General features: G+C 44.6%; 1 protein-coding gene across 4 annotated transcripts in view; it reads left to right on the top strand.

Moving 5' to 3' along the window:
- Nucleotides 1-26,147, top strand: part of Nuggc (nuclear GTPase, germinal center associated) — a 44,639-nt gene that overhangs the window by 11,279 nt on the left and 7,213 nt on the right. For all 4 annotated transcript variants that reach the window (XM_063234921.1, XM_063234922.1, XM_023561522.2 and 1 more), the window contains 10 exons: nt 191-413; nt 931-1,167; nt 3,353-3,562; nt 7,127-7,302; nt 8,552-8,570; nt 8,727-8,816; nt 15,583-15,688; nt 17,260-17,393; nt 21,397-21,561; nt 24,895-25,052. In XM_063234921.1, the coding sequence (XP_063090991.1) occupies nt 191-413; nt 931-1,167; nt 3,353-3,562; nt 7,127-7,302; nt 8,552-8,570; nt 8,727-8,816; nt 15,583-15,688; nt 17,260-17,393; nt 21,397-21,561; nt 24,895-25,052 (1,518 nt within the window). The remainder of the gene's footprint in view (nt 1-190; nt 414-930; nt 1,168-3,352; nt 3,563-7,126; nt 7,303-8,551; nt 8,571-8,726; nt 8,817-15,582; nt 15,689-17,259; nt 17,394-21,396; nt 21,562-24,894; nt 25,053-26,147) is intronic.

Below are 26,147 nucleotides of genomic sequence, written 5' to 3'. Positions count from 1 at the left end.
CTTCACTAAGTATTCTTGCATAGTCTCACTTGAACCTCCAGCCAGCTCTGCATATGAAACAGGGACGATGCTCCCCTTTGACTCAGGAGAGGAGCAAGGCAGATGTAGTGGCTTTCTGGGGTTTAGAACTCAGTTACTCTGCATTCTGTTCTGAATCATCATAACAATGTGCATTTAAAAATGAATACAGAAACAGACTTCTTGCCATGATTGAAAAGCCAACTTTGGAGCCAATCTACATTGGGTTCTTTGGAAGCACTGGTGCTGGAAAGAGTTCTCTGATCAACGCCCTCATCCAGCAAGCAATGTTTCTCCCAGTGTCTGGAGAGAGCATATGCACTTCTTGTGTTGTGCAAGTGAGCTCGGGCTGCAGTGAGCAGTATGAGGCCAAAATCCACCTTCTCTCGGACCAGGCAAGCGTTTCTTCCCTTCTCCCTCCCGATGCCCAGTCTTCCCTTTTTCCTTTCTGTCTCCCTCTTTTCCTTCTTCCTTCTCTCCCCCTTTTTTTTTTTTAAATTGGTACCAGGGATCGAACCCATGACCGCCTGCTTGCAAGGCAGGTGCTTATGCCGCTGAGCTAAATCCCCAGCCTCTCCTTTCTTTCTTGTTTCCTTTCTCCCTCTCTTCTAGAGATTAACACAATATTCCTTGTAAATCCAACTCACATCTTTGTTGAGTGAAAAGGAGCACCAGAATGATTAAGCTCAGTAGAGCGCGGTGGGTTCCAGTCAGGTCTTGTCCCAGCTCTCCGGGAGACTGTGTTGGGCCAGCCATCGCCCTCTCTGGGTCCTTGCCTCCTGGTCAACACAACAAGGGGTTAGAGGAGCTGATCATAGGTCTCCTGATGGGAAGCCCCCAAGCAGCCAGTGCTTTCATTCCTGTTTTCTCCATCTGGGTCACGAGGGGCATGGTCCTGCTCTTTCTTGGCAGGAGTGGAAGGAGGAACTGAAGAACCTGACTAAACTCCTGCACAGGACGGAGGAGGCTGGCGGAGAGGATGTGGGTGTGGAGATGTGGGACAGGGGTGAGGCCATGGAGGAGGCCATCTGGAAGTTGCAAATGGTCTATGGAACTGGGGCAGAAAGGAAGAGTTACGAGGACTTACTAAGGGCAAAGCCCAAGGGGAAGATTCCCAACTCAAGAATCATCACCCTCAAGGCGGAAGAGGTACCTGCAAGGTTTTATTCTCTTCATTTTATCATGAATCTCAAATGTAACAGTGGAGTCTATTTAGGGGAATAGCCTAAGGTACACTATTTTTTATTAGAAACCAATTGACACCCAAATGAAAATTATCCACAGTGCATATTATCTGCATTACTTATGGCTGTCAAATTGGATTGTTTAATGCCTGGGCTGCATAGTGAGTTCAAGGCCATCCTGAACGACATAGTGAGACCCCTATGCAAACACATAAACAAAGAAATACTGTCTGTTCTAAAACCTACTTTTTGTTTCTGAAAAATCGTCTTTAAAAAGTTGTCCTTCTATTCATAAATCCTGCAATTTTTGTATAAAATAAGAACAGTTGTTCACACTTGTCCTAAAATTTAATGTTCAATTTGCTCCAATCTCAAAGAAAGTCCTCTTTAAACATTTAATATCCCTAACATAACTAAATTTTCCTTTGACAGTTTGTATTATAAAGTTTAATGTATTTGATTCTTCCAGAGTATTTTAAATGCTCAAAAAATGCCTCAAAACCAAATGAATGAAACCTTTTCAAAGCACTCAGCTGTATCTTGAATGTCTAGAAAATAAATACAGTAGCTTTTTTTCCCCGGTTCTGAGGACTGAACACAGGGCCTTTGCTCTGAGCTAAACACCCGCCCTCACCGCTTCTTTCACACAGGTTCTTGCTGAGCTACTAACTTGCCCAGGCTGGACTTGAACCTTCAATCCTCCTGTCTCAGCATCCCAGAGTGCTGGGATTCCAGGCGTGTGCCACCACACTTGGCTTATAGGAGCTATTTCTTACATTTACATGGATATTACTATTAAAATGATTTTCATATTTTCAAAAACATAACACTGATCACTTCATCTTATTACTCACAATTTAGACAAAGATTTTGATAGCCCACTCATTTCATTGCCATTTGTGTATTGGGAAATTTTTTTTACCACTGTTAAAAACTTACCTATTAAAACAAGGGGAACAGAGTTATCACCTACAAATTTACATTTACCATTTATGAATTTGAGGTTTTTGTTAGGGTCTAGACTGAGTTGAGCCATTTGAATTCTCCTGCCATGTTGGTCTGCTCACAACCACAGTGCATTGGGCTGACCCATCTTCTTGTAGAAAGAAGCTTCTTTTTGGTGCTGGGGATTGAACTCACGTTCACTGTGCTTGCAAGGCAGCGCTTATGCTGCTGAGCTAAACCCCCAGCCCAGGAAGAAGCTTTTCAAGCCTGTGTGTTCCCTGCACACTTATCTTATCTTCTCTTTTGAACTGTGCTAAAGAGCCTATACTGCCTCTTCTTTCCCAATTTGCTCTTTTATTAGAATTGATGTCCTCCATGGCTGCATATGCTGATTGCACCAAACCCCCAACTTAACCTACACTCTTCAAAATTTACACTTTTTATTTCAGGATCATTCTACAGATATTTATTAACAATACCACCCTGAATCCCAAATCTTCTGTCCCCTGAAGTTTTCCCAGTTGTGATTCACTGCCATAGTGAATATGACACATGAATATGTCATTGTCCTTTTTAAAGCAGGAACAGGAGGCCAAGAGCAATTCTCTACCCCATGTACTGTCATTAAAATGTCCTGAGAAAGCCAAGAACCATATTTTGTGTGTGTGTGTGTGTGCTAGGAAGATAAGTTCTAAAAATATTTTAATTTTTGTTTTATTTTAAAAATATTTTCAAAGATCAATTTTGCAGTTAATTTTCACTTTGAAAGAGGCAGTGATTGTATGACTGTCCATATTTTTATAATCATGCTGGATTTCTGATAATTAAAATGTTCACATTTGCCATAGGGGAAGAATGTACTATCTACAAAATGGAGAGAAGTGCGTGTTAATCACATTCGTTTTAGAGTCCAGTGGAGTTGGAAGGTCCATTTATTATCCAGTGCTGTATGACTTCTCTGAAGTCCCCTTCCAGCTCATGTGGGTTTCTGGATCTGTAAGTTAAAGACCTTGAATTCCCAGGTCTGCAGCCTCTCCCCTGGCTTTCAGAGCCTTGGCCTTGGCAGATCCCAGGCCTCCTGACCCAATTTTCCAAGTGTTTGTCACCATCATTCAGCACACTTTCCATCACCCCCATCCCAGGCCACCTGGTATAAGTGAGCCAGGAGCACTGCTGGTACATGTGACTCTGTCCTTCCTTCTCAGGCAGGAGAGCTGTCTGTCAAGCTGGACCCCTACATCCGCACCCAGACGAGAGATGGGGATGGAGAGTCAGGCGAGACACGAATCTGGCCCTTGATCAAACACGTAGAAGTGACTCTGCCCAAATCTGCGCTGATTCCAGAAGGGGTCGTGCTGGTGGACATTCCGGGCACTGGTGACTTCAACAGTAAGAGAGATGAGATGTGGAAAAAGGTGATCCTCTTTCATGGACTTCATTCCTTCTCCCCTTGACTCTTACACCCTTTCTAAGCAACAGAGGCTGTTTTGCTGTCAGCCTATGGGATGTCACGAGTTCCTTGGAAACATATTCTGCTTTCCACGTTCTGAAATCATAGTGTGGATCTAGTGGCTGGAACAAGGATGTGTGATGTAACCAGGGCCAGCAAAGAAGAGGCCTGTGAGTAAGCAGACTAAGCAAACACAGAGTGGTACAGGCTGAGAACACTCAGGGTGCAAAACACAGCAGCCAGTCACTACAGAACCCAGAAGCTGTGGCCGTGTTGGTTGTAAAGAGCCCTTGCTGAGTGACAGACACCAAGCTAAAAGGGGCTTGTGGAAAGGGTACCGAAGGAGCTCCTGAGACACAGCCAGGCCACCCGTCAGGGTCAAAGAGCTGCCCCTCCTCTTCCTCTGCAGGTTTCTAGTGATTCTGCTTCCCTCTTCATGAATTTTGCCTCTGTCTTAGCTTAGCCATGTGAATCCACATGGCTAAAAGTGAGCACCATCTTAGCCCACTCTCTAAATGATCTTGCAGTTCATGGGCCTATTTAGCACAAATTCCCAAGAGGAGGAATCTGATAGATTCCCGACCAGCTGAATGGATTAATCGTCCTGCTGTTAGGCATCCATCTCTACCCTAATTTGCTATGGCTGAAGGTGATCCCCTAGATGATGGTCCATCCCTTCAGCCAGAAGAACGACGATGAGTTCACTTCCCAGCACCAGAATGGTCAGGCACCTGGGGATGTGAGCTGAAGAGGCTGTCCCAGATGTGTGGACAAGGAGTGAAGCATTATGGGGATTTAATCTGCACCTTATATGTAGATGGTGAGGCATCTCTAAAAATGTGTCTCTTTGTTCTTGATCGACCACATACAGTTTTCCATGTGCCAAGAATGCAAAGATTAGAGGCAGTAATGATAATGATAGCCACCATTTACTGAACTGTGCTCGATACCATGATAAGTGAAGTAAATTGCACCTTGTAACATTGAGAGCGTAGCCCTGTCAAGATGCTTCTGCTCTTAATGGCCATTATTAGCTTCCATGATAAAACTCTATGCAAAGTGGCTGAGAATACGCCAATCATGACTTCTTATTAAGAATCATATGCAGCCATCTCTTGGTGTCACTGAGAGATGTGCTGCAGGATACCTTATGGGTCCCAAAATTCTCAGATATTCAAATCTCTTGCATCAAATGGTGTACATTGTGCGTATAACCTACACATCTTCCTGTTCACTTGAAATCATCTCTAGATGACTAATTAAGATCTAATACAGCGCAAGTGCTATGTAAACAGTTGTGCTGTATTGTGTAGGGGATGAAGACAAGAAAATGCCATACTTAGGGTAGAAAAAGCTTGCTTTGTCTTGGTCAGCTGACTCAAGCCTGGCCATGGGAGCCTCATTATAAGCCAGGTTCCAGCTCTGGGAGGGGAACCACCCACCTTGGCTTGTTCCAGGCAGAGGCAGCCAGGGAGGCGGCCAGGCCCTCTTTCTGGATGAAGCCTGGTTACAGACAGTTCAGATATGCTGGGCAGCTCATCAAAGCCCACAGCTCTGGCTGGGAGCACACTCTGAGGAGGGCGGCTGGCGCAAGGGATGGTGCTTGGCCCCTGCTCCTGCATTCCTGTGGCTTTGTGACAGCCTCTCACAAGCGGTCACTGAAGACTGTCCCTTGCTCCCAGGGAGAGCCAAGCACAGTGACACCTATTGCTGGCCCCCCAACTCTGCATCCCTAAAAATGATAACCAATCAGACATCCTTGTTTGGCCACTTAGAAGTCCTGTGACTTTGCTGTCTTCTGTAACCCTTTCGAGGTCCCTTGTCATCCTGGGGAAGGCTGGGACTGAGGTGCCAGGTGCCAGCCCACCCACTCTGCGGTCCAATCAGTCGTGCTACTTTGTGACTTCCACCCACCTTAACTGTACCAACTCCTGTCACTCAGCTTTGTGTGGGGCGTGAAATTGACCCACTGCAACCTTAAGGATCACAGCCCTTTTCACATTAACATGTGTTTTATTAAGGTTTACCAAGACCCTGGGAAACACGGGGTGAGTGGCCCTGTCCCAGAGGAGCTGCCACCTGGTGCCCCTCAACCCTGCAGACCTGCTTGGACAGTTGCTGCCCCTGTGGACACTTTCTTTGAGTTGGTGCCCGTTTCTCTGAGTTGATTAGAATTTGAGAAATGGAAGGATGCCATTGTTCCTATTTTTTTTTTTGTCTTCTCATGAATTGAGGAGAGTCAGGCTCCCTAATTGGGTGACACTAAATAGTCCCTTTGCCTCTTGGGGCCTATTTTCTTCTCCATCATCCAAGGGTTTGTCTAGTGCATGAAACAAATGCTTTTTAGGCCTAGGTTCATGGGGCCAAAGGACTTGTGACTGAGGGTAGGGACATTGAGCACGTGGTAGCTCCAGATCTTCCATTCCAAATTCAACTAGGGCAGCTGTATGTTAAAAATTGAGTTTGTATGTTGTGGATTTTCCCTATGCATTTACATTGAGCTGAGTACTTACCAAGGGAAAGGATGCTGGGACTGCCTTGTTTTAAGGAAGGGAATCACGGGACATTTTAGGGACAGGGAGTATTTGATAGAGCCACAGTTGGGGAGTTAGAAAATCTGCTCTCCCAGTTCAAAAGCTGCTTGAAATTCACTACATGAATCAAGGCCTCTCAAACTCATGATGTTTGAGGCTGGATAATTCTTTGTTGTGCATGGCTTTTCTGGGTGCATAGGACAGATCGCTTTTATTCACAGCATCCCCAAATTGCAACAATTAGAAATATCTCCAGATATTGCCGGGTAGCCTCTGGGGCACAAAAATCTTTGTTAGTTAAAACTGCTGGCATGAAGCACAATAATGATTTAATTATCAAGTCACAGACTTGTGACACCTGTGTCTGCCAGATACAAATAAACAATCCCTGGTTTGGACCAGCTTTTTATTTATATAGACATAAGAGAAAACAACCCGAGAAGAAAAGCAACAGAGGGAAACACATGGTTACTTGATACACAAAAGTTGCATACTTAAGTAAAACAATATTTGTACTATTAATAAGTGGTGATTTCATGGTCATTGGCCTCTGCAAGTTGAATCACAGGGTTGTTTGGCTCCCTGCTGCCACATGGTGGCTGCATGCTCAACATGCAGGAAAAAAACATCAAAAGGATGCCAAACGCTGACAGTTCCGGGTATTGGACAACCAAAACCAGGTCTGCAGAAACAATTTATTTTCCCTAGAGGAAAACTGAGGTGAGCAAATGACAGATCAGGAGGGCTGATTCTGAGAATTCCAACAATCAGTTGCTCCAAAGACAGCTGCAAAGCTCTTGTGGGTCAAACACTGTGCTTGAGGTGCTGGATTTCAAGATGAGAGGTGCAGGCAGCCCTTTCCCTTAGGGGAAGAGAGCTGGCCCCGCACAGTAGCTCTGAGAGCCCTCATGGTAGTTAAGACTCAGGGGAGAGGCAATAAACACTGGAACTGAGTTCCATTGCCATTCTGACATCTGCTCTGACATTTTCTACAGACCATTGATAAGTGCTCAGTGATCTGGGTGATCAGCGACGTGGAGAGAGCTTCTGGGGGAAGAGCCCACGAAGACCTTGTGAATGAGAGCATCAAAGCCTGCCAGCGCGGCTTCTGCATGGACATTGCCCTGGTGGTCACCAAGACTGACAAACTCAACCTGCCAGAGTATCTCAGGTGTGGTGCTGGGCTCACAGGATGTGGGTCCCAGCCGCAACTTTCCTCTTGGACTTGATGTCACTTCATCCTCCAGGAAGTGACTGCTGGAGGTGAAAGGAAAGCCTGGGTCACCTCCTGGGTGTGGGTGGATGGTCTCCAGAATCTGAGCCACCTGACTCCCTTTCAGGTAGTTACTCAGTGCCAAGCCAGCTGTCCTTGACTCTAACATGTTTGATGTGCAGACGGTGTAGCCTGGCCCCCCTGGCCCATAGATGTGACAGTGTAGATGTCCCATCACTGGAACTCTATTCTATAGGACTATCTGGTCAGAACAGCTTTAAAATATAAGGTTCTAGTTCTGATTTGTCTACTGCAGAGATTCTTTTTACTTAGCTGAAAAAGATCCCCTAAATTTTAGAACTTTGGCCCAAAGTAAAACATTCTTTTAGAGTAACAGTCTAACAACTAATAATGATAGATAAGCACCAGAGAGCTTGGTGGATGTTAGCAAACTTTGGTTTCCAGGTAGATCTCTGCTACCCTTCAGTAACAAGAAAACTTAGCTTCCATGTTGGGACACCTTTGGGAGTGTGAAGGGAGCAGGTGTGAACTGGGCTGTGCAGGGCACACAAAGCATGCGGATATGACGGGCAACACTGCTGACATTTCTCTCCCAAGAGCCTCCGAGCCAGTCTCTTCCGCCACCTCCCTCTTCCCCAGGGAAACTCTAGTCTAATTGTGCAGTGTGGAATTCACACGCTCTCATGATCAGGGCTGGAATCTCAGTTTCTCTTTTTCCCTGCAGTTTCTCTTCACCCTACTTTCTGCCATGAGATAATACCTCAGACTCATCTGTTCTCCTGCCAACATGGATACTAAACATAATTAAATGATTTGATAAATGTTTATTGAATTGTGGTCAGAGCTGCAGATTGTCTGGTCTCTGAACTCCTGTTCTAAAAGAGGTTCAATGGTATAGGAGAGGGATGAGCAAAGTGCTGTGGAACCCGGAGTGAGAGGGCTGCTTTCTGAATGGGATGGAAAGGGAGGTCTCAGGAAATTTCAGGATGCAAACTCTGGCTCACTGGGGAGAAAGGAGGCATTTCCTTCACCCCCAAATGAACCCTGGAAGTGAATCGGTAAATGGGGTATGGAATCACAGAGAGCTCATATAAAGGCACAGAGACATGGTCTTTAGGAAAAATCAGACTGCTGGGCCATATAATAAAAGTGCAGTAATTGTGATATTTTTCTAATCTCATTTCAGGGAAAGAAAAGTGGGAACTGTAAGTATGGACTACTGATTTTTCAACAAAACTTTTTATGATCAATGCTACACAATACCAATGCACACATATTTGACAGTCTGGGTATCTTACTATTTCATCACTATTAATAACTTTAGTTTCTTTGCAAACTTTTTATTTTCTTTCACAATCTAGCGAGCTATTCAAAATCAGCGAGAGGCGGTTTTACAAAGAAATGAAACAATTAAGTTACAAAGGAGTAGAATTCTCAAGGAAAAGTTTAAGGTAAACTTACAAAATTTCTGATGCATTTTTTTTTCTTCTCAGCTTCCAAAGTTTGAGAAACAGATCTGTATTTAGCTTCATTAGCAAAAGCAGAAAAAGCTTAGGAGTGTATCATTTGGACTTAACATAGCCCTACTGCTTAGTACTGTTGTGACCTTAAGCAAGTTACATTGCCTGTCTGAGCCTCCACTCTCTCTTCTGTAAAATGGAAACCTGGTAATCTCTGCCTCTGTGATTGTGCTTGTTGGAAAGATTGAATGAGGATGTGGTCTCCTGGGAAAGGAGTCTGGGCGAATTAGAGATCACCGTGTGTTTCCCTACAGAATCACAGAGGTAGGAACACAGGAAAGATGGCCGAACCACACAAGCAGAGCAGAAGGTGGTATGGGGAATGGTTCAAGGAAACTTTCCAGTCTCTTAAATAGAATTGTAAGGAACCAGTAGTCTTTGGTAAGGTGAAGAAGTAGAGGAAGGGGCACTTGTGGTAAAGACAAGAACACGATTGAAGTAGGCTGCTGATTTAGTCACTTTCTCGTCACTGAGACAAATATCCGACACCCATTATTTAAAGAAGGGGAAGTTTATTTGACTCACAGTCTTGAGTGGGTTAAGTCCATGGTTGGCAAACCCCAAGGCAGAAATGCCATGGTAGAAAGGCCCAGGGGAAGACAGCCTCTCATCCTATTCCATATCAGCCAAGAAGGGACAGAGAGAGAGAGAGAGAGAGAGAGAGAGAGAGAGAGAGAGAGAGAGAGAGAGAGAGAGAGAAACAAACTGGGAACAATAATATATCCTTTCCAGTCACACCCCCAGTAATCTACCTCCCATGTACGTACAGCACATTCAGTTACTGAACTTAATGGATGATCCCCTGATGAGTATAGTGCCCTCATGATCTAACCCCCTTCTACACACATGAAGCTTTTGGAGGACACTTTAGACCTAAACTCTGTGCGAGGAGTTTTGAATGAATAGCTCAGGAAAATGTGTATGTAGCCCAGAGTGGGTGATCAGGTTTGAGCTGCATTTTCTGAGTGTGAGTAATCATTCCATGGGAATCGTAGTGTTCCCTTCAGTTATTTTTACTTTTTGTCACTAAAATAGTACAATTTAAAACTTCTTATTATAGTAGTCTCATGCAGCTCTATAATGAAAACCAACTTTAAGATGAAAAATGAGAGCACTAAAAATGATGTGTCTGGATGAGTATTATGTGATAGATGACCTAGTTTTGCCAAAACTAAATCTTTAGTCCTGGATTCCATGGTAAAAACATTTGGCCTGTGTCTTGTTCTGTATTCAGTGGTTTTCTGTACTTTGACTTCAACAATATTGATGCAGAAAATGTCTTTGCATTATGTACGTGGAATTGAACAATTCAAAGCTTTTTAAAAAAATTCAGTGTGACCAAGGCTCATATTTAAGTCAAGTCTCCTACTCAGCAATTGAATACTAGTTTCCTGGAGGTGGTAACTCAGTAGAGATGCTCATAATCTTTTGATCTTGTTGATATTAAAGAAATACATATTTCATAAGGACCTAATCAGATTATTTCTGAAATGGGAAACAAAATGCTTTAATGCACAATTCACAACTAGGTTTCTTGCTAATCAATGTGGCAAATCAATTTGAATGAGCAAATGTCTTGGCAGCAGGATATCAGCTTGTGGGGGTTATGGCAATTCCTACTGGGGTGCAAGTTCTTTTAAAGTCTACAAATCCATTCTTCCCTATATTGTTTGAGTGATTGTGAAAACTTCACTTGTAGTACATGCCTTCATTTGGAGCACATTCATTTTAACAAAATATGAGGAGGAAGTTTGTGGAGAGGTAGCCATTCATATAGTTAATGGCTGGTCATTCATATAGTTATTGGCCAGTATTTTTTAAAGTTATAAAATAAAAATTATGAAACACAGGAAAAGGGGGCTGGAGGGGAGGATAGCCAAGTGGCAGAATCTTTGCTTAGCCTGTGTGAGGTCCAGGGTTCCATTCCAATATGGAGCAAACAAACGACCACTAGGAAAACAGGGCCCTAGAGGACATGGGACAGAGGCCCAAGGAGGCAGGCAGTGGAAGGATATAAATGAAGTCCAGAAGGTGAGGGAGAAAGCTAAGAAGGAAGAGTGTGCAATCCTTTTAAAGCTAGCACAGAATCTTATAGGGGATTAAAAACTGCTTGCTGGTTTCAATCAGGAGACCCTGTCTGAGCATCCCTCAGGGTAAGGGCCAGATTTGAATCTGGGTTGTAGTGGGTTGTGCCAGCTCCTCATTCAAGAGGCTAACTTGTCAAGAGAAGAAGAGAGGGAAGGATGACCTCACACACCGTATTAGTCAGTTTTCTCATTGCTTAGACACAACAGCCAGCGCTAACAGCTTAAGGGAAAAGAGCTTTCGTTTGCTCACGGTTTCAGTCCACGATCAGCAGTCCCATGGCTAAGACATCATGGTTGAAGAGTTCAGTGCACCAGAGCATGGCCCCAGAAGTAGAGCAGGGGAACAATGCTAGGGCAGAGCGGGTGAAGGACCAGACAGAGACCCCAAGGCCTCACCTCCATGACCCACCCACACACACCTAGAAGTGAGCCCCACCAGCCCCCTGGGCAGATCCCGAAGCCAAGCAAGTTAAAATTCTGCCTTGGCTATTGCATGTGCACACACACCCACACACACACAACTTATTCTAGGCACGTTTCCCTGCCTGCTATTCGCAGCAGCTCTTGCTCTGAATGCAGAGGGAAGGAGCTGAGAGTGAACGTTATTAGGATTTCTGTTCTTATCCTTCCTCCAAGGCTTTGAAGCCTCACCACGCCTTTGTCCATTTGGGCTGTTAGAACAAAAGCACCCTGGAGGAGGTGACTTGTAAATCACAGACATTTCTCATAGCTCTAGAGGTTGGAAGTCCAAGATCAAGGGGCTGGCACATTTGGTGTCTGGCAAATGCCCACTTCCTGACTCATACAGTGATGCTCATCTTCACATGGTGGAAAGGGAGGGGGTGCTTTTTTTTAAGGGCACTAATCCCACTAGGAAAGGCCCCACCCTTATGACTTCACAGGGTCCCACTGCCTAAAATCATCACCTTGGAGGTTAGGATTTTAATATACAGTCTTTCGGAGGGCACAAATATGCAGTTCATAGCTTTCTGAATGATTTGTTTCATTTTTACCAAGCAAGCGTACTTTCCTGAAAAACAATTTGATGGGGGACATTATTTTGCTAGGGAAAAACAACACTAGCATATTTTTTAAAATGAAGAATGTAGGATTTAACAATGTCTTTTTGGCATTCCCCTTTTCCCCAAAGCTCTGGAATTTTCTTAATCTTCAGATTAGGCTAGAACTGCTCTTAGCTTTATCATCTGGAATTTTTAGTGATACCAAGGGAAATCATCAAGACAGCATTTTGTAACATGTGCTGAGAGCGAGGCAGAGGCCAGTGCCGGCGGCCCTGTAGCACGTGCCCTGCCCTTTGCTGGCTTGTGGCCAGCTCTGGGAGGATTCTATGCTCACAGTGGACTCCTGGTCCCAGAGTACAGCAAGTGCTGGCATCTGGACCAGCTTGCTGTAGGGAAATCACTGGAACAGGGTGCCTGAGCATTATCAGTGTCCCGCAGACTCGTCCAATTATACCCACTCGAGGTGCAAATCAGCTACTCCCTGGTTCATCCAGCTCACTTGACTATGAAAATTACGGATGACTGTGCACATACAAGGCCTTGTCTGATTGAAATCATTTCTATTTAAACTGTCAGAGGGAATCAGGAGTCATGGAACTCAATTTATAAGTCTTATTTACAACTCTAGAAATTTTTATGCTAAAACCTTAGCGTATAGAGTTGATGGATTTGATTCCTTCATAAAATTGTACCATTTTAAGTTCAATTATATTTCTTGTAGACATTTTAAACTATAGTCATGACCTTTGGCCCTACAAATACCTGTAAAAGTAAATGTAACATACTCTGATTATCGTGCTTGAAAATCATTTCTGAAGCTCAATATAAAATAATTTATACAATGGATTTGGTTCTTCTCATTATAACCTTTATAATTATTTTATACCTTTAAGGCTGCAAGTATCTTCCCTTCTCCCTGGAAAGTAAATGTTTCATATTTCTAAAACTCTAAGCTATCTTTAATTCTAAGGTATACCATTATTTTATATTTCTCTAAAAAAGAAAAAAATCCCGCCAATTAAATTATGGCATAATGTTTTCTTATTACTTAGAGTTTTTATTTTGTAATATTAGAAGAGTTGTATTAGATTAGGGGGGTTATAAATCACATACACTTGTGCATTAAAAATAATGAAAATATAGTAAAATATATTGGATAAAGTATTTCTGCAATTGTTTTTCTATTCAGAGTACAACTTAAATAGATCACATTTTTGTTTTTGTTTTTGTGATGCTGTAGATTGAGCATAGTAGGGTTTAGCTGGGCTCTACATCTCCAGTTTTTTTATTATTATTATTATTATTTTTTTTTTTTTGAGACAAGGTCTTGCTAATTCGGTAAATTGTTCAAGTTGGACTCCAATTTGTGGTCCTATTCTTTCACCTTTCCAGAGACCGGGAATATGGGAGCTGGCCATCCCACCTGACTTAACACGTGTAAGCGAGTGTTCAATTCTTTTCTATAAGTGTTCTATACTTTCAAGAGTACTGCAAATGCAACATTTCTTGTGAGAGCACTCTGCCATTGTTTTGGGAGTTTCTTCTAAGTCACAGACTGCATTGAGCTAGTTTTGATCTCAGGACCTTTCTGGCAGGGGTAAGATAAGCAGTCATTTTGTACCCATATCAAAGTGTCAAAACCTTGCCCAATTTCATTTACACATGGCGGTTTCTCTTTCCGATTCCCAGGAGGACCTTGATGTTGCTTTTTGAGTGAAAACCTGGAACTATTGTCCATTCCATGAACCATGTTTTTAATTAATGTCAAATGTGTACCTTGATTTTCTCCTTGCAGGTCTGTCATGTGAACAGTGACTTTTCCTTTTCAATGCTGAAATGTGCTGAAATCTTCTTAAATGGAAACTAAAGGGAATGTACATAGCCCCTCAGAGGACATCAGTGACCAAAGTCACTCACATGCATTGCTAGAGCTATTGTAAAAAATGCTGTGTGGGTTAGAATAGAAGTTTTTCTGATTTGGAAGGCAAATATTCAAAGTCAGGGTGCTAGCAAGGCTCTGTACTGTCTGATGGTACCAGGGAAGAATCTGCCACAGGGGTCGCTCTAGCTTCTGATGGCAGCATGAATGTAGCTGTCACATGGCATTCTTTCTCTGTGTGTCTCTGTATACAATTAGCCTCTTGTTATAGGGACACCAGTCATGTTGGATTTGGGGCTCACCTGATAGGACCTCATCTTAATTTCGTGTGCAATGACCCAATTTCTCTATAAGGTCACATTCTGAGGTACTAAGGGTTAGGACCTTAACATAGGAGCATGGCGTGCAGTTTTACCCATAACCTGAGGATTTCTGGTCTGCTACACAGGCATCGATGTTCCACCCTTGCCTACCTGTGCTCACCACTTGCAGGAGGTTTGGCTTCTCAGCAGTCACAGAGCACACAGCAAAGGCAGGGCCCCACTCACTTGCTCTTTTATATCAGAAAAAGATCAACAACTCTACTTCTGTCTCCCCCAAATTCATTCTCTCTCTCTCTCTCTCTCTCTCTCTCTCTCTCTCTCTCTCTCTCTCTCTCTCTCATCTTTTCCTTTGAGTGAGAAGAATGAAGAGTTATGGAACAGTATTTATGTATGATTCTAGCGTGACTTCTCAGTGATGATATTCTTCTAATCATGGAGAAAGGGTTTCTCACATATTTCTGAATTTCTTGACATTTAAAACCATCACTGCATTAAAATGTACATGATAACTCATTAGCCATCTGGGTAAGAAACTTTTACTTTTTAAAGACCTTACTTCAATGTTGTTGTGCAGGTAGTGTTTAAAAATCCAATCTGTATGTAACAAATAATTTTAAAAACCTCCAGTGGGTACCATTTGCCAGTTCCTGTGATATAGACACTCCTACCTTTGCCTATTTCAAGCTAAAATGTGATGTCATTGAAGTGGGGTTGCAAAGCCACGTGGCAGCGAGCTGCTGGTGGATTTCTGTCTTCAGAATGCTTCTGCTTTTGCCAGAAATGTGCTGCTGCCTGTTTGTTTCTTCAATCAGTTTTGGGGCTTGAACCCAGGCCCTCACCTATGCTACACATGTGCTCTTCCCCTGAGCTACGCCCCGGCCCCATTTCGGCCACGCTTCTGTGTCCATACAAGGATCCTAGTACCTTCTTGTGCTGAACATTGACATATACTTCTGAACTATTGTCTCTGTACATTTCTTTCTAGAATTGATATTTTTAATTTCAAAGAGACTAGCTTTTTGTGAACCAATTTCCTCACAATTCATCTTACTAGCTGGGTGTGGTGGCACATGCCTGTGATTTCAGCACTCAGAGACTGAGACAAGAGGGTCTGGTGGGGGTTGAGCCCAGCCTGAACCACATAGCAAGATGGTCTCAAAGAAAACTAAACCAAATCAAAACAAAATGAAAGAAAATAAAACAAAAACTGACTTTACTAAGAGTAGAGAGATAGTAATACTGGACGTTTAGAATTATGTTCTTTCCAGGGTGCCTGGAGAACTGAAAGTGGATGGGCTTGAATTTGCCAAGGTTCTCGCAAGGTGTATGTGGTGTTTGCTTTGCCTGGCTCACCTGCTCTCTTCTGATGTGTCCCTTTTACTTCAGAGAAAACTGCCTGCTGACTCTAAGGTTCTGGAAGCCTCTGACCTGGTGTACACGGTCAGCGCCCACGAGTACTGGCAGCAGGCTCACCTGACTGAGGAGGAAACCGGTAATTTATGTTTTTACCTCAGTCACTAACATTGCCAGCTCTGAGCCTGGCACTCTCGGTCGCCTGCTGCGGAACTAACCCCTGCCCCAGTCTGTCACAGGTTCTGTACTTGTTGCAAACCCATATACAAGGCATGGTCCAAAACTATGGTGACCATGGCTGCTCATAAAAACACGACAGGGTGTCTCATCCTCCTCGTTCACCGGATGTGGCACTGTGTGATTTTCGGCTCTTCTTTGAAGCCAAAAGAACCATAAGAGGGAGACATTTTACATCAGTTCAGGATATCAAGCAGCCACAACAGCACAAATAAAGACAGTCACAAAAGAGGATTCCAGAACTGCTTCCAGAAGGGTCAGGAATGGTGGGATAAGTGTATTAGAAATGATGCTTAGGGTGATTCATGGCAATATGTCTTTTACTGTAATAATTTTTAAAATATCATATTTAAAAATCACATATATAATGCATACTATATGTTGTATAACACATTATATTACATATTATATGTTATATAATATATTATATATATTATAATATATATAATATATATTATACATGTTATATATTATATGTGTTTTTTCTCCCTGCAATCTTGGGGTGCTTGGGACCACAATTCGCCTCTATTCATCTTTCCTCCAAATCTTACCATGGGTTGGCAAAGGTCAGGGACCAGGTTGTAATGTCCTTAGCATGTACCTGGAGATTCTTCTCCCATTCAGCTATAGGACATCGGATGTAATTTCTAAGGGTCTTACATGCTTTGTCTTTGAGGCAGGAAAAGTACTGTTTTCTTCATAGAACTTAAAGTCTCGATGAGGAGCTAACACTAACCTGTGTGCAAAGATTAAAGGAGAAGCCAGGCATAGTAAGATGGTGCTGGCTCTGAGTACCCTGGGAGGCTCTGGGGATCCAAGCTTCCCTCCGATCTGAGCCTGAGGTGGCTTACAGTGCCCACGCAGTATACTGGATGCAAAGATGCTTGTGAATGGAACTTAAGCAGTGGAAGCTGTCACATGGTCCCAAAATTAGGGGAACTGCTGGAACAAGGGTGTCAGAGGCAAAATTAGTATGATATGCACAGGAATAATACTTTCAAAGCCTGCCGTGCATGGGAAGAATGGGAAAAGCATAGGTGGCATCTATCACCGACTCTAATACAGCTTAGCACAAAGGCAGGTTCTGATCTATGCGGATGCTGAGAGCTACTTTGCGTAGATAGAAATGTCAAGGGAGGCCGAAGAGCTGGGACTGAAAATAAGCACCTTTGCTTAAACTCTGCACTGTGGACCAATCCAAAGGAAAGTGATTTTTTTTTTCCTTCTAAAGTCCGTACTTTTCTATGAATTTTGTTTTGGGCAGTTAAATAAAATTACTATCCAGCTGATCTGCCATTCATTGCTATTGATCTTAGATATGAAGAAAGTGTCCCTCAGAAGGTCAGTTTAATGGGCAGCAGGCCCCTCAGCTTCAGTGCATCCAGACCACAGAGCAGATATTTCCACTTTAGGAATTCTATTAGTTACAAACTCCTGGCTTTTACAATTGTTTGCCTTGCCCGTGAATTCCAGAAATCCCGAAGTTGAGAGAGTACATCAGAAAAAGGCTCTTGGACAAGAAGAGGAAGGTGGTGACCAAGTACGTGACGGAAGCCTTTGGCCTGTTGCTCCTCACAGCCAGCTTTAACTCCGCGGAAAACCTGCCGGTAATGAAGACACTGGGCTGCCCAGTCTCTCCAGCCCCGCCCGGGCAGGCCATCCCTTTTACCGTATCAGAAAATTAACATGTGCCATTTTTGTCCTTTTCCTATCAAAGGATGAGACAAATCTCTGAGACAGTAAGAGGGCAGAAAGATGATGAAGGGGTTAAAACCATAACATCTGCATAAAAGAGTTATTTTATTTTATAAAATGAAACTTTAAAATATTTTGCCAGAACTGATGGGCCAAGAGGAAAGTGCAAAACTTAGAGGCCACTTTCCACCTCTCCCGAGAGCTGGGCAGGGCAGAATGTATTTACATGACGGTTTATGTGCAGTGGGGTACGGATGGCTCGGGGTTTTCTTGGAGCAGTGTGTTTACACCTGTGCTCCAAAAACATTTTGTCTGTCCATGGCTTTCCCTCCAGGTCTCAATCTCAGAGTGACAGCATAATAAAATAATGTGAGCAGGAGGACACTGATCCCAAAAGGTTTTAATATTTGTCTTCAGTGTCTAGAATGTAGGTCTTTCCCATAACCAGCTAAAATGACATTTCTCATGGGAATGGACAGATTTATCTCTTTGATGGATGACTTAAAAAAAAAACTAATAGAAGAGAGATAACCTGCTGAATAGAAGCTTGGGAGGGTTATGGAAAAAATCAGTCCCTTTGATCAATCCCTAACTGCTTTGTTTATAAGAGAAAATACACAGACAATAACCAGACTGTATATAAAAACAGAATTTTGGTCCACAAACCTACCCAACCTGCCCAGCAGATCAACCCCTTACCTCTAATATCCCACCCAGGAGGCCGAGTCAGACTTGCAGGACCTCAGACTATCCAGGTCTGGTGGTAATCCAGGAAGCCACACCATGACTTCTGTGGCAGTCAACTCCAAATGACCAGTTTTGGATGAATAGCTTTCCTGATCTTTGTGCCTGCTTCTTGCTTAAAACCAGCCAAGAGGCTGGGGATTTAGCTCAGCGGCATAAGCACCTGCCTTGCAAGCAGGCGGTCGTGAGTTTGATCCCTGGTACCAATAAAAAGATAAAAAGATAAAAAAAAAAACCAGCCAAGAAAGCCAAAGCTGTCCTCCCAGCAATCAGACAAGATGCCCCACTTGCAGGTCACTTGTTCTGGCCAACAGTCCCCACTCAGGACACCTGGTGCCTTCCTTTTTTCCATTCTAAAGCTCTCTCACTTCTCCACCTGTCTTTGAGTCTCTGCTAGGTGTACTTTCTCTTCCCCACCACCACGGCAAACTAAGCAACCCCCTTTGCTGGCGTCAGTTGGCTGATCTTTGTTTATTTCATCCAGTAGAGCTGCATAGTCAAGCTGTCTGACTCTGTGTTGGGAAAGGGGAGGGCAGAGAAAGTTCAGCCACAGGCTCTGTGGGAGGTCAAGGGCCTGGTCCCAGAATGGGGACCGTGAGCTGGGAGGAGCCAGAGGGAGACAAGGAGAGGCAGATTCTGCAGATCTGACTTCCACGTGAAAGGAAGCAGTGTTGGTTGGACCAACTTTGCGTTTGGCCAAATGCCTACATTGAAAACCTCTGTCTAAATGTGGCATAGAAAAAGTCACCATCTTTTCCCTCGTATGCCTTGTTATGATCTAGTTGTGTGAAACAAAACCAAAATGAAACGCCTGGAATCTGAGCTTTGTGATTTGACTTTTGTCCTCTGAAATAGTTGGGGAGAGGTTTGACCTTTTAACTTCCTGAAAAAGTTCTTTGGGGTGAAATTTGCCTCTCTGCCCAACACAAGATTGCTTTTGGAAGCGCCGATGGAAAATAAGTTAGGTGTGGGCTGTGTGGTTGGTGGGTTTCACAAACCCAAGGACGAGGCATTTTGCAATCAAAGCAGGAGGTGCTCTTCTTGCTTCCTGGAAATGCACAGGTGCCTGGGGGCTCAGTCCCATCCCAACACCCAGGGCCAGGCCATGGGACACACAGAGAAGGATGCTAATTGGCATCTCTTGGAGGGACTCCTGAGGGAGTTGCCAGCAGCTTTCCTCAAAATTCCTTGGCCTGAGTTATGCATCTTAGCTCTTTTGATGGAAAGTTGGAAGACAGGAGTCTTTGAACTCTGAAAAATCAAACTTAAAAATGTATATGATTGATCCTTTTTTCAAGATTGTAATGAAAACCAAAACTTGAGGGTTTGAATCTTAAAATAGTCATTACTTTTAGAATCAATAGGAAGTTGATTATGGCATCTCAATGTCAACTGAGCCCTGCGTTTCCTCTTACTGAGTGCTGGCCTCCACCCCCTTTCTGTGGTGCTGGGAATTGAACCCAGGACCTCTGCCTTGAGCTATATCCATAGCACTTTTTATTTTGAGACAGGCTCTTGCTAAATTGTCCAGGCTGGCCTCAAACTTTTGATGGATTCTCCTGCCTCAGCCTGCCAGAGTGTGATCACAGGTGTGCGCCTCCACACCAGGCTGGCTTTCCCCCTCTTATTATTCTTTTATACTCAGCTCCTCCTCTGTTACCATCCTTTTCTTTTTTCAATAGGGGTTTACAGAGAGAGACCCAGGAGAGTCTTTCCTGTTAATCACTTTTTTTCTTCATGTTGGTCACCAGTGACACCATAAATCCAAAAGAACCAAACAAGAATTCAGGGGGGAAATATGGCTCACAAAATTCTTATTGGAAGAAAACTAGAAAACCCCCCACAGTGTGCCAGAAGCAAAATCCGGGGACTTGTAGAATGGCAGAGGTCAAGGTTTTGTCGGCTTCCTTCAGCCCAGGTTTAATGATGACGCAGCGGAGAAGCAGAGCAGGTCAGCCGCCATCTGAGGCTGCACACCGGCTCCAGAGCTCTTCCTGTCTGTTTGGAATGGCTTTAAATGCCAGTGTGGTCTAGCAGTTTCTCACCCTTGCGTGCCATGCACGCATGTCCATGCCCTTGCCCTGCACTGGGCCCTGAGATAATCTGAACGCCTGTTTGCCCCTTCTGCAAGGCCCTCATCCAGGGAAGGAGACAGGTAGAGTGGGTGTGACTTGTCAAAGGGATGGACGGGCTCTCTGGGGAGTCAGGAAAGCAGTGACTTTGGAGCTCTGCCTTGAAGGGCTGGAAGCAGGAACCACAGTTCAGAGGTACAGGGGCACCTAGGGACAGCAGCAAGTGCAGGGACAGCCACCTGGGAGGACTTGCAGGGCCCACAGAGCAACAGTGGCCCAGGAGGGGCTACTTGAGGGCTCTGTGGAGTCCCCCAAGGTTATCCCAGCCCTATACGATTGCTACCTGGAAGCAAAGGGCCAACATTGTTCTTGGTGGTTACTTTTTCGCACTTTTTGTGCACTGCTTAAGGACAGGGACATGTTCCAAGAAATGCACACTTGGCTGGTGTCATGATCGTATGAGAACCTCAGTGGTGCAGCCTGTTACACACCCGCCTGGGCACTCACATCTTACCACTGCCTTGTTGCCAGCCATTGCTGCTTGAAACACTGCTGGTGATTCGTGCCTGTATTTTTCTCCCTGATTCCTAAGTGAAGAAAAGATCAGGGCCTTATTTTTGTGGTCTGTGGCTTTGCTGGTCCAAGTGTGGTCAAGGCGCAGGAGCTCACCTCACCTGGGGAGCTGCCAGAAGTGTAGAATCCACACTCCCTGGATTCTAAGTTCCCCAGGTGATTCATTAAAGTCTGAGAAGTATTATCCTCAAAAGCTGCTTTATGTGCAGTCAAAGCACCTTAAATGTTTGTCTGCTCAGATGTCCTTGGAGAATTCTGTCAGACAGTTACTTCCCCACCTAAGCTAGTGGAATTTACACCCAAAGAAATGGCAGTGGGCATCTCTTGTGCTATCTTTAAGTCCCCTAAAACCTAAGGAGATTGCTTCATGGAGGGCCACATTATGGGGACAATGAGGAGAAGACTAAGTAGGTGACAACCTTGAGCCAAGGCTTGTGTTGGTGACAAGTAGAAAAGAGGCAGAAATTGAGGAGCAGGCATCTTTGGGGAAAGCCCAGCCTGATGTTCTTCCGGCCCTTGTCCCTAGAACGAACACTTGCACTTGAGCAGCCTGCGGAGATTCGTGGAGGAGAAGACGGCGCTGCTGGAGAGGGCCATGGAGCAGTGCTTTGCACTTGTGGAGCGGCCTCTGCAGGAAGGAGTCCTGGTGGCCAGGGCTTCCTATCGACGCCTCCTTGGGGCGTGCCTTGTGGTGAGTGACCCTCAGCCAGACCCCCAAGCTCCTGTTTTACTCTCTTGTTGCTTCTTATGAGGTTGTTAAAAGCACAGGTGGGAGGTGTTCACCGGTGCACCTTGGGGGCCAGAACAAGGGTGAGACAGAGCTGGGATTTAGGGTCCCAGGGAAATCACCAGCCCCAAATGGCCACTGCAGAGCCTTGAGCCACGCACTGAACCACCTGAGGCCTTAAGCCCACTGAAACCTCTTGGTTTTCTGTTCCATAGAATGGGTGCTAAGTACGTACGCCACAGATCCTGTAGCATTAACTTTGATGTGATTAGTATACACATGATAAAAGCATACCCTTGGTGTACAAATTATTTTATTTCTTAATCAGTCATATGGGATTTTTGAGAGAAGCAAATGTAAATGAATTAATCTAAGACAAAGAGAAGAGAAAAGAGTTTCCAGAGACTTAAATGAGGCTTAAATGACTGACTTTTACTTTTTCAGTTTTGGGGATGGAAGGCAAGAGCACACATCCACAGGGATGGTTTCTCCTGTGACCTCAATCCTTGGCTTGCAGGTGACAGCCTTTTCTCTCATGTGTGTACACTCTCCTCTCCCTATGAGGACCCCAATCCTAGCGAATCACGGCCCACCTTTGTGACCTCACATAATCCTAATTATTTCCCAGATGTCCCATGTCCAATATAGGCACCTTTGGGGTTAGGACTTCAACATATAAACTTTGGGGGATAGAAGTCAACCTCTAATGCCCACGGAAAGCAAGGAGTGCTGGACAGTGTCATCCACTCTGGTGTGGACGCTGTACCTGACTTTATTTAATCCTCACAACAACGCTGGATGGCAACCCCTGTATTATTATTTAGAAAGGCCAATTGCCAGGGAAAGGTTGGTGGCGTTTGGTAGGCAGAGGAATGGGTCGCATTCTGACAACAACACATAGCTGGGAGCCGCAGGGGGCTTAACCTGTCACTTGAATTTTTTTCCCAAAAAGAAAACCAAGGCAGGAAGGTTTGTTAAGAAGGATGTCATCAGATGCTCCCAAGGGATCAAGGAAAATGACTGGGCTTGGCCATTGAAGGTGTGCGTCAGTGACAGTGGTGGGCAGCCTCCTAGATGACCTGTCTCCCCCTCAGTGTCCTCACCTCCTGGGTCTTGCCTGTGGGTTTTCCTTCTGCATGGTCTCCAGGAGAGCGCTGCAGAGTGGGCAGTGTGTGGCTTCTGAGCTATGTCACCACAGGCCACTGAAGCCTCCACCGTGATCCTTTGGGACACTTGCTCAGGGTAGGTCAGGCTCCGTGTGCTGAAGTCAAGCTGGGGAGCTGCTGGGGAGCTGCTGGCTGTGTGAAGAGGGGCTGGGTCATCCCACGTGGGTGCAAAGCCAGCCCTGCCTTGCCAGCCATGATTATGGGGAGCAGATCCTCCAGCCCCATTCAGATGATGGGAAGCCCAGCCACATTGGCTGAACCTCATGAGGTGCCCCAGGCCAGCCAAGCCACCCCTAAATTGCAGGCCAAGGAATCTGAGGGTTATAAACCTTCACTGTTGTTTTAAGTCACTGTATCACTACACATGGGTGAATTTGTTTTGTAGTGACAGCAAAGTGAGCCCTTCTTCCTATGGTAGAAGAACCAGACCACAGTAGTGAAAGGCTGCAGGTGTGTGGAGAAGACAAAGGCAGAGACGAGATGCCCCTTGGGGCTGTTTGCTTTTGGAAGGAAGGAATCTCAGCTACCCGCAGACCCCTACTACAGCTGTCCCCTCTCCCACCCACTCTTTTATTCCCTCTGTGACTACAGCATGTGTAAGGTGCTCCTATCTCATAAACAACATTTCCTTTGTGATCAGAAAGATGAGCAGACATTTATATACTAACATCATCTCTTAACTGTTTTAGCTACTTCTCTGTCGCTGAGACATAATACCAGGTGCTTATGATTCTAAGGAGGAAAGATTTATTTTAACTTACAATTTGCAGAGATTTTAGATCACAGTCAGCTGACTCCAAGGCAGGGTGGAAGTGCAGAAGAGAAACAGCTCGTGGCCTGGCATCTGGAAGCAGAGAGATCAAGGGAAGAGGGTGGGAGATAAACCCTTCCGGGCCACACTCGCAGTGACCCACCTCATCCAGCTCAGCTTTGACTCCCATCATTTACCTATAAACTCAAAAGTGGACTGATCCACTGCCAAGTATCACAACCCCATGATCCAATCAGCTCCCAATGCCCCACCTCTGAGTGCCTGAGACCTTGGGGGGACATCTAATTGTAAACCATAGCACTAACATAATAAAATAACCTAAATAACTTAAATTTCTAAAAATAAGAGAATGATCAAATGAATTATTTTTCTAGATAATATATTAGAAGACTATTAAAAGGACTTTTTGAAATATACTTACAGTAATTTGGGGGTGTGCCTATGTTGTAATATTACATAGAGTGAGGGAGAGGGAGAGAATTATACCAGTTGCATCCTACTATGCAGCTATTCTCTCTCTCTCTTTTTTTTTTTTTTTTTTTTTTTTTGCCTTTTTCTTTTTTATCAGTACCGGAGATCGAACTCACGACTGCCTCCTTGCAAGGCAGGCACTTATGCCACTGAGCTAAATCCCCAGCCCGCAGCTATTCTCTTAACATATACTCTCTTAAGACATATTCTTGATTAAAGATCGCAAAGCCTCCTATTAAAATTTTAGCAAACAGTTTTATTCTTACTAATGTGCACTTTCTGGCTAAAACTGGTTAATATTTCTCATAGCCCTGACTATAACATTTTTCCTCTAGTTTGTGAATTTATTTCCCTGGAGGAAAAATATCACTAAGACAATCAAATCAAATCAAGCTACAATGTGAACAATTGTGCTTCACCACACAGCAAAAAAAAAAGCATATAAAACTAGGGGCTATCCTTAGGAAATCTAAGATGTAAGTACTGTTGGGTCATAGCTCACTTCACTTCTTTCTTCATTTCATACTTATCGAGTATTTGTGGATCAGGGTGGGTGGAACATTATCCCTAATCTCAGCAAGCCAGTGGGCTGGCATCAAAGCTCAACACAGGGGTGAACTGACAAATGGAAAAGTGTATGGGAAGAGTTGTGGTGGGAGTGAGTCCAGGTCACTGTGGCAGCCCCAGGCAGGGGTTCCCAGCCTACATGTGGAGACATGACTGTGCTCTTCCCTACCTAGCTTAGCGGCAGGTTGCAGCAGACCTTGTGGTTTCTACTCCTTCTTTTGATTCTCCATAATGGCCTTTGGCCAGAGGCAATGCAAACTGCTCCCCTGGCTTTCTGCACCATGCCTCCTAACTCTGCTAACTCACTGTTTACTTTTCTAGAGGAGCAGAGGAAACCAAGGTTTTCACCAGACTCTGAAAGCTGTGTGCTTGAAAAATGGCATCTATGCCTCTAGGACTCTGGCCAGAATCAACTTGAACGAAGCCATTGCCCAGCCCATTTACGACCAGATTGACCCTGTCTTTGGAGCCATTTTTAGGTAAAGAAGATCTTGCATGGTGAACAAACGTTTGAAGAACGCCAAGCCAGGGGATCAGTTTTAAGATTTACACTTTGGATCTGGGAGTGTAAAGAGTAGCTTGTAACTCAAGGAGGAAAGCTTAGTCTTGGCAAAACACAAAAGCCTTCTCGGTTTGCTTTAAAAATGTCCCGTGGTGATTTGGCGTATAGAATGAGGTACTGCCTTGGACTAACGTTATGATTGCTATTATTTTTCAAATATCTCCTATGTGCAGCAGGGGATAAATGTTCTTAGGGACCTGAGCCCGGGACAGGGTATTTTGATTGGAGAGCATGGAGTTAAGCACACACGTGGCCTTTGGAACCTTCTCTGAATGCAAACAGAAGTGGCTCGCTGAGGCTGACCACTCCGAGCTGGGGATGGGGTGTCTACTTGATGCCCCCATTCCTGAGCTCTAGCTCCTTCCTCCACATATAGACAGAGGTCCTCCTAATCCCCAAGCTCTTTGGTCTTGTCACCTGCACAGCCACCTGCTGCTGCTGAGCCCTTCCCCCACCTTGGTGTCTTTCTCCAAACCTCCTCCCCCACCTTCCCTTAAACTTATCTGGGACCACGACTTCCACCTTCATCCACCCCACCCTCCTGGACCAATCCGTGGCATAAACACCAAATTCCTTCTACGGGCAATCAACACATAGTACCTGCCTCCCCCTTCCCTTTCCCACTGTCACTGCCTTGTGCCCAGTGGTATCAGCCCTTTGCCGGAGCCTGCCTGGCTAGTGGGGCTGTCAGGGACACTGTGCTGAGCACCTGCATGTGTTTGTTTATTTTTTCAGTATGGGGCAGTGATGGTGAACCCATGGCACACGTGCCGCGGTGAGCACACAGAGCCCTCTCTGTCGGTCTGTGAGCTAAGTCGCCTCAACCTCGCCCCAGCAGCTGAGCATCAGGTTTAATTGCCACATTGGCGCTTTATGATTAATAAGTGGATTTGGGTTGCATTCAGGCACTCAGGCTCTGGAAGGTCCGCCATCATTGGGATAGGGTATTGAACCTAGAGTATTCTACCACTAAGCTACGTTCTCAGCACTTTGCATCCTTTTTATTGTTTTA

Source organism: Cavia porcellus, unplaced genomic scaffold (genome assembly GCF_034190915.1).
Source record: "Cavia porcellus strain 051 isolate PalLab524CR breed Dunkin Hartley unplaced genomic scaffold, mCavPor4.1 scaffold_24, whole genome shotgun sequence".
NCBI lineage: Eukaryota > Metazoa > Chordata > Mammalia > Rodentia > Caviidae > Cavia > Cavia porcellus.
This window is presented reverse-complemented; position numbering and strand designations above follow the sequence as displayed.